The sequence below is a fragment of the Oryzias melastigma genome, linkage group LG19 (assembly GCF_002922805.2).
Source record: "Oryzias melastigma strain HK-1 linkage group LG19, ASM292280v2, whole genome shotgun sequence".
Classification (NCBI taxonomy): domain Eukaryota; kingdom Metazoa; phylum Chordata; class Actinopteri; order Beloniformes; family Adrianichthyidae; genus Oryzias; species Oryzias melastigma.
This window is the reverse complement of record NC_050530.1, coordinates 5,151,929-5,160,930: the sequence shown is the minus strand read 5'-3', so window position 1 is coordinate 5,160,930 and position 9,002 is coordinate 5,151,929. Positions and strand designations below refer to the sequence as shown.

The 9,002-nt window shown below is 42.8% G+C and overlaps 1 protein-coding gene across 1 annotated transcript in view; it reads right to left on the bottom strand.

Annotated features, from left to right (window-relative positions):
- The window catches only part of LOC112141868 (SAP30-binding protein), a 5,075-nt gene extending 2,464 nt beyond the window's left edge, over nt 1–2,611 (bottom strand). Inside the window, exons 1-3 of the mRNA XM_036217198.1 lie at nt 2,422–2,611; nt 1,931–2,040; nt 770–814 (exon numbers count right to left, since the gene is read on the bottom strand). Coding sequence (XP_036073091.1) covers nt 770–814; nt 1,931–2,040; nt 2,422–2,557 — 291 coding nt within the window. The 5' untranslated portion in view covers nt 2,558–2,611. The remainder of the gene's footprint in view (nt 1–769; nt 815–1,930; nt 2,041–2,421) is intronic.
- Between the last annotated feature and the right edge of the window lie 6,391 nt (nt 2,612–9,002).

The following is a 9,002-nucleotide window of genomic DNA, read 5'->3' as shown; positions in this document are numbered from 1 at the left end:
CAATCAAACTTAGGAGTTTGTTTAAAGTATTTGAGTGAAAAAAGAACTGCAGGCTCATTTATTTGGATTTTTTTCTTTTTAAATACAGTTGATCTTCTCGTGTGCGTCTCGTTATTCACAGATAAAATCCAGAACCTGATTGGATCTGAAAAAATCAAACAGTTTTAACCTGAAAGCAGGAGCGGATCTGAACAGAAGAAAGACTTCAAAACAACCGTCACTAAATCTAAACTTCACTAAATCTAAACTTCACTAAATCCAAACTTCACTAAATCTAAACTTCACTAAATCCAAACTTCACTAAATCCAACCCTCACCGCTTTATCAGCGAGTAAAAACGACCATCTCTGTCAGATAACAAAAGTCTCGTTACAGAGAAGGTGAACGGGTCACAGTAAATGTTCAGCGCTGAAACAGATCTAGTGATTATTTTACTGTCAGTTTGGTCCAAACTGGTCGGATGAACCGTCAGATAAAGTCTGTCGTCGTCTCCTTTACAGCGTAGAAACACGGACAGACGAGCTTCACGCTTCAGCAGATGATCAGAGTTTAGGTAGACGCTGCAGAGACCTGCTCCCCAGGCTCACACCTGTGTGAACCTCACGCACAGGTGAGAGCGTCAGCGTGGACTTCAGCTGCACAAACGTCTCTGATCCAGAAGGGAGCCTCTCACACAGGTGTGTTAGTCAGTCACAGTCATGGAGCAGCAGCACCACACAGGTGAGCAGCAGCTGCTGCATCATCCCACAGCAGGTGGGAGTTCAAGTACCTCAAAATCATCGGGCTCCCTCCCCTCGTCTGATCCGTCCATCTCCTACAAAACAAAAACGTAGAAGGTTAACAGACTGTGGGACGGGAGCGGGGAGAAGGACCGAGCTCCATCCTGTCTGGACCAGAACCGTCACTGACAAACATGATCTGAGGGAGAAGGACCGAGCTCCATCCTGTCTGGACCAGAACCGTCACTGACAAACGTGATCTGAGGGAAACCTCCTCCTCCTCTCCACAAATAACTTCCTGTTCCACAGTTCCTAACTTTTATCGAAAGTAAGAAAAGAGGCGGGAAAAGAAAGGAAGCTGCTGACGGCAGAAGAACATCAAAGCCACGGAGCATCAGGTGGAACCTGACAGCAGGTGTGAGGTCGATCCTCCAGAACCGAGCGGGTCCACCTGCTACAGCCTGAACCGTCTGCTGTGCTAACTCTGATCCAAAGTTTTCCTTTGAAGCTCCCACACAGAAACCAGCTTCAGAAGAGGCGGAGATGCTCGATTGGTTCATGCTTCTTCTGTCAGACGTCAACGGGACCAAAACAAACCTAAACACGCTAAAGATCAGATGATTCTCCTGCATCAAAGTCTGTGTTTTCTCCTAAAGTCTGGATTCACTTCACAGCTTTAATGAAACCGGGTCAGTCAAGCAGCTTCCAGACGGGAAACGTGCTCCGATCAGGAAAGGTTGGTCCTTATTGATCGCTAGATTAACAGATTATTAATATTATCTAAGTATGTTCATAACCTTTACTGGTTTCTGTTTTCTTACTTATTTTAGACGTTTGATTGTTTTTACCCCAAATTCTTCTAAAAATGATTTTACAAAAGAATGTAACATGTGAGGAAAAAAACAACTAAATATGAGAAAAATCTTAAACTTATAAAAATAAAAATAAAGGGTCCATTTGTAAATGCGCTGCTAAAACCAAACCTCTGAGTTTATTAAACGCTGACAAATCCTGAAACATGAACATCAGGCTGGTTTCAGAGTCTTCGTTCCCATCACCCACAGAACCGATAAACGTCAACAGAACCAGCAGAAGAGATCAGCTGACTGTATGATATGATGCTGACTCCACCAGCGGCGAGATGACGTGAACGACTCCACTGTATACACCTGGACCTGCTTGTGAAGAGAATCCAGAGCTCACATACTGACCGAGTTGCTCTCCTTGCTGTCTTCATCTTCGGACTCTCTGATCCCGGGATCCTCGATCCGACTCGGCTCCTCTTCACCATAGCCGTAAACGAGACTTCCTCCACGAACCTCTGAGCAAACAGAACCAGAAGGTTCGGAGGTAAGAATGACTGGAGACACAGAAAGGAGAAACTTTACACCGATGATGATGAAAATTGATCAAATCACAGTAAACGGCTCCCTGCATCTATAGTCTTTAGTTATAGTTTGTGACACAATAAATGTAGTTTAAAATGTTATGGTTGACCTTCAACCAACAACAGACAGAATTAAAAACAATACAAGCAACAACAAAAATATATTTAAATCGTTTTTTTTTAAGAAAAGTTACGAAGGAGGTCGGGTTTTCTGAAGCTAGCTAAAAGCTAGCGTTAACATGAAGTTCCTGATCAGGTTTTAACCATAAAAAATAGAGTTAAAGTCCCTAAACCCGAACCATATGTCCGTCATACCGGACTCCTCGGGTTCTGGGTCAGAGTCCGGTTCTGAATCGTCTCCATAATCCGCTAGAGACGAAAGAAGAGCGCTCTTTTTGCCGCTCGCCATCGCCGCGGGACGCGATGCTCGGTCGCGGAATGAAGACGTCATTAACTGCGCATGCGCAGGTACTGTTTGTGTTCTGGGAGTTGTAGTCAATGTGGTAAACATGAAGCCAAAACACAAATACTCAGACAGTTTCGTTTGTATTCCAAATTTGAAAGAAAAACAAAAGTAATTTTGTATTATTTAATATTTGTTAGTATTTCTGAAAGAAGTATGATTACAGAACTGTTGTTTTTAAGATATGAATTATATAAAAAATGTTAACTTGTGTGGAATAAATTCAAAGAAATTAAAGAAATGGACATTTCTGGTTACTAAAATGAAGCAAAAATCTGAGTTTTATTGTAATATTTATTTTAGTACTTGTTTGTTGCGTGTTTTTTTAATTAAATATAATTATTTTATTCTTTTGTGGTTTGACTGTAAGATGTGACACACATAAACTCCAGGATAAGCTTCTTCTTTGTGGTGACAGTCCGAGAGTAAAACATGTGGGTTTGTAAAAGTAGTTATTTCAAATTTATTGAGAGAAAGGATTCAATTAAAATGCAGTTTGTACATATTATGGGATGTCTTTATTAATCGTATAAATAGAGTAATTTATTTGATTTTATACAAGCAAAGTGAAACTACATTTATGTTTTTCTATTTTTTTCTGAGACATCTGCTGAGGTTTTCGTATTTTACAGGTACATCTTTTAATGGAAACTCCTCAAAACATCATCAGTTTGAAGATACTTTCTCATAAATGAACTCCACCAGAATCATGAAGTGGTGAAGGTTTCAGCATCCTCTGACCGTCATCACGTCTACTTTAGTCCAAACTGACCCTCACTGTAAATGTGTTTTAATTTTAATCAGAGTAAATAAAATAAAGTTCAGCCTCTTTCATTCTCGTTTGCTGGCGTCTAAATGACGGCGTCCTTCTGCTTCCTCCTCTGTGGGCCGCAGCAGCATCCATACAGCAGAGCAAAGACAGCCAAGGCCAGCACCCCCAGAGCGAACAGAACCAGGACCACAAAGCCCCCCAGGGCCCAGGGCTCCTGCTGCATTCGGTGCAGGAACCAGTCCACCCAGTCCTCAGGGGAAGCCGTGGGTCCCTGCTGCTCCAGACTGTGCAGGAAGTGAGGAACCAGTCCCACAGTTACCCAAAAACCGTCGTTTTAGACAAATAAAAAGCTGTCTGTTGATAGTACAGACCCCCCCACACACATTCCTGTCCAAACACCCACCTCAGCACAGCCATGTCCAACCAAACGATCCGTTCACGGCTCAGTGACTCCCACAGACGCTCCCAGCTCCTCTGCTCTACAGAACGCTGTGGATGGAACAAACACGGCAGACCGCCGTCACCCTGCAGAGGGAAGGCCGTTGTGAAGTCCACCTCGCCGTGAGGCCACCAGAGTGGAAACACCACCTCAGGGTTAATGTTTAAACTCTCAACGGTGACAAGCAGGAAGTCAGAGGATTCAGTTCCTGCAAACAACCACCAAACATTAACATAAAGGCTTTTATTGAAACTGTCAAAAACTTCACACAAGGACGAAGCCTCATCCTTTTAGCACACTAGAGTCCAAATGTACATTTTGATGGGATCCAGAACCAGAACCAGAGTGTTTATCTCCACTGAAACACCTTCCTGTAGTTCCACATTCAGCCAGCAGAGGGAGCTCTCGTGCTGTCAGAAGAAAGTCTGACATTTTCTGAGTTTTCTTGCTCAGGAGGCCCTCCATGAGTTCATCATCCTCCTCAAAGGGGAGTGTGGTTTCTCCTTCCTCCTCCTCCTCCTCAGACGGGCTGGACTCTTGAGGCCTGGTATTTGGGTTTCCCGCAGCAGCAGCAGTGGATGCAGCAGAGCAGGATCATGAAGAGGAACGTGGCTGTGAGGAGAACCACGAATCAGAATTGAAAACTCTCTGCTTTGTCAGCTTTGTGTGATAAAACTGGACCGATTTTAAAGAATCCGAAATGAGAAAATTAACTGAAAATGACAATAATAACACAAAATATTTAATATAATGTAACTTTTCAACCATAAACACAATAATTCCATTTGGTTTTGAAGGAGCGGCTCACGCCACTTTTCTCCTTCAAAATCTAACGTCATTATCGTGTTAAAAATTAAAAAAATAAAAGGGTTAACAGCCATAAAAAGGCTGTTTTAAATCATTAAAGTTCGGCCTTGGAGCTGTTTCCAGAGAGAAACTCACCGACAAACAGAACCAGGACGGCGAAGGCCCCCACCTCCAGAGGACTGGCCTGTCCCAGTCCCTGCAGCTTCATCCACAACTTCTCAATCAAGTTCTGGAACTCCTGCTTTGCCTCCATGGTGCAAACCTCCTGCAGGAGCAGACAGAGGAGCGGCAGACCCTGTAATCGTGGCGTTGACGCCCTCCCGTGTCTTTCTGAGTCAGTGCACGGACCATGTCCACCTCCTCTATAAACAGACCACTATTTCAGGCCTGGCATTTTGAGATGCCACGGCGCCGCAGCAGCTGTGTGTGGGTGAGACTGAGTGATACCAGCTGATGACGATGGTCATGTGACATCACAGGAAACACGTGTGGAGTCTGAGTCGGAAATAGTCACGAATGATTATTTTAACAGTCGACTAATCGGGTCATGCACAAACTGGATGTGAAGCTCACAACTTAACTATGATTAGATTTAAACTAACTAAAAACTAGATTTATAGCATTACCTGTGATAGTACTATAGGGAATGCTGTAATCTGAATGTGGCCGCTGAAGAGGCTGAAACTGATAGTTAAAACACTGAAGCTGATAGCTGAAAACACTGAAGCTGAAAACGCTGAAGCTGATAGCTGAAAACGCTAAAGCTGATAGCTGAAAACGCTGAAGCTGATAGCTGAAAACGCTGAAGCTGATAGCTGAAAACGCTGAAGCTGATAGCTGAAAACACTGACGCTGATAGCTGAAAACGCTGAAGCTGATAGCTGAAAACACTGAAGCTGAAAGCGCTGAAGCTGATAGCTGAAAACGCTAAAGCTGATAGCTGAAAAGGCTAAAGCTGATAGCTGAAAACACTGAAGCTGATAGCTGAAAACGCTAAAGCTGATAGCTGAAAACGATGAAGCTGATAGCTGAAAACGCTAAAGCTGATAGCTGAAAACACTGAAGCTGATAGCTGAAAACGCTGAAGCTGATAGCTGAAAACACTGAAGCTGATAGCTGAAAACGCTAAAGCTGATAGCTGAAAACACTGAAGCTGATAGCTGAAAATGCTGAAGCTGATAGCTGAAAACGCTGAAGCTGATAGCTGAAAACGCTGAAGCTGATAGCCAGCTAAATTAGTTAATTACCGTATTTTCCGGACTATAAGTCGCGGTTTTTTTCATAGATTGAATGTCCCTGCGACTTATACTCCAGTGCGACTTATATACGAATTTTTAATGATGAGATATGGACCGTAAGTCTAGAGTGCCCTCTTATGGTGATCTATGCAATTACTTTATTTACTTTAGTTATTCAGACGTGACACAGAGGACGAAGAATTTAAGGGATTTAGTGATATGGAGTGAGATTGCGTGCAATTAATTACAGTAAAGATACAAAGTTGATGAGTTCTTGAGGCTATAGTTAAATAAAACTGTTATGTTATATAAATGCTACACCTTTTCGTTTTTTTCATGATGCTAATATGTGAATATGTGTTGACACATATTCAGCCTGTTTTCTATTCACTTATGAATGTTATAACTTACCTTCCAGGATGATGTAAGATCGTTTTTTTCAACCAGTTTGTAAAATAAATTACTTGAAAAAAATGCGACTTATACTCCAGTGCGATTTATGTATGTTTTTTTCTTCTTCGTTATGCATTTTTTGGCCCCTGCGACTTATACTCCGGTGCGACTTATAGTCCGAAAAATACGGTAGATGGCATATTAGCAAAAAACCCTAAAAAAGACTAAGTTAGCCTGAACAGGTAGCATGCAGCTGAAATATTAGTTAAGCTCCAAAATAGCCTAAAAAACTTTAATAAATGCCAAAATAGACCAAAAAGTTAGCAGAATGTCATTATAATTTTCATCTTTACTACACTCTGACTCCGTAATATAAAGTAACAACTAATCAACTATTAAATTAGTCGTCAGCTACTTTAATAGTCGATTAGTCGACTAATCGTGGTCTGAAATGAACCCCAGAAGAGGCAGAAATCACAACAAAAAGATTCTCCTTACCTGCCTGAGTTGCTCCTGAACGTCTGTTGCTAGGCAACCAGTAATACAATAATTCTGTAAAGAAACACAATCAAATAATGCTGGTAAATTTACAGGGTTTTCACAATAAAAGCAGTGGATGTCAGTTTGAACAGAAGTCGGTTGGTGGATGGAGAACGTTCTCTGAGATTCAGGATTTCTATCAATTTAAGTGTTTTTATCAGTTAAATACAGTTATATCACAAAACTGATCAAAAAGGGACAAATGTGACGTTCATTAGACATAAACTTCTGCTTATTTGCATGTGTCAGTTTCAGTTCTCTTTCTGCTCTGAGTCCATGAAAACTACTAAAACATTTGATCAAAAAGTTCATTTCTGAGTCTAGATATATATTACTGCTGCATGTCTGTGTAGTTAAAACATTACACAGTAAATATACGGCGATAATTTGGACACGTCGGGGTCTTAACCCGCCTGACTGTAAAGTTTCAGGTGTTTTCCACTTTAGATTTTCTTTGTTTTAATGTTTCTGCTGCGCTCCATCACAACTTTATTCTCATCTTTATGAGAAGATAAACTAAACTGAAGGATTATCTGAGCTAGGGGATTTATTCAGATCAGAAAAAGTTTTAGAAATCTTTACTAATTATTGACCATAATTAGATTCATAATTACTGATAATCCTTGACTGCTTTACCGTTTCATCCTTATAAAGTTTCACAGACGGACGGATCAGATGTTTTGGTGAGACGACCTCATGAGAGACAAACGACTCGAGAAAAGTGGATTTTTTTCACTGAAAAACTGTTTTTGTTCCTGTTTTTGAACCAACTGTTGAAGTCTCTCAGAGAAAAGACTCAGAAAGATGCTGAACTTGTGTTGGAATTATCGTGAAAATGACAGTTGGACTAGAAAAACAAACAAAAGAAGAAGAAGAAGAGATAAACACGATAAACACGGTAACAATCAGCCATTTGGCTACGACTGGTTGATGCATTTTCTCCAACTGAGAAAACAGAAACAAAGCTGCAGATAACAGGGACACCACGGGTTATTAACGGTACCGGTCCGGCCCACTTCAGATCAGACCGGTTGGATGTGACCCCCAACTTAGATGAGTTTGACACCCAACAAAACAAAACAAGAAATTACAGAGAAATATAAAACATTAATATGGATCATCAGTATTATGTATTCCAGTGTGGGGGGTCAGTTTCAGTGGATAACGGGCCGCATGTGGCCCTGGGGCCGCAGTCTACCCACACATGCACGAGTGGTACGGTGAGTGTGCACGAGTGGTAGGGTGAGTGTGCACGAGTGGTAGGGTGAGTGTGCACGAGTGGTACGGTGAGTGTGCACGAGTGGTACGGTGAGTGTGCACGAGTGAGCTGGATTCCACGTACGAATCCAGCTCTGAAACCTCTTTGGTTCCGACTGCTGCCCGCAGACAAACAGCTGAACCTCAGAGACGGGAGACCTGCAGGATTTAAGTCCAACTGTGGAGTAAAGACTGGAAGAAGATCGAGGAGCTTCCAGAAGGACGAAGATCTCAGAACAACCTGAGACATGAAAGCAGAGACGTTTGTCTTCTACACCATCCAGAGTCTGAGTCGCAGGATCACCACGTTTGTTCTTTAATCTGCAGACGATCCTGAGATGAAAGTTTGATGAAGCAGCTGAGCATGGCGGTGGAGGGATCATGGTGTGGGCTTGTTCTAGGAGCAGCAGTTTTCTTCAGTCGTTCAGGCTCAGATCTGAGCTGAAGGTCAAAGATCAGCTGATCTGCTACAGACTCCCTGAAGACAGAAGAGTCAATCATGTAAGGACCAAAGTCCAGATCTCGGTGAGATCTCGGTGAGATCTGGTGAGATCTGGTGAGATCTGGTGAGATCTGGTGAGATCTGGTGAGATCTGCTCAGATCCAGAAACTTAAGCGAGAACCCGAGGAGATCCAGAGAAGAGGAACTGAGAGCAGCTGAATCACGGAGATCGTAACGATGCCACATGTTCATCTGCTTCCTGTTTGTGACACGGCGCCGTGAAGAACTTTAAAGTTTTCTGCGTCCTGACCCCCCCACCCCCACCCCCACGTAAACACGCTCCTCTCTAAAGCGACGGAGAACAGGAACTCTCACCTCCCTTCTCTGGAGGACCTCCTCCTCTGACAGGAGGCTCAGCTTCTCCTCCTGGCTCCTCCGGATCTCTTCTGGATGTCCGGACCGGTCCGGTCGGCGTCTCTGTGTTTCTGTGGCCCCCCAACAGCTCACTGACTCCTCCTCTTCTCAGGGAGTTTGGGCGCCTCCTC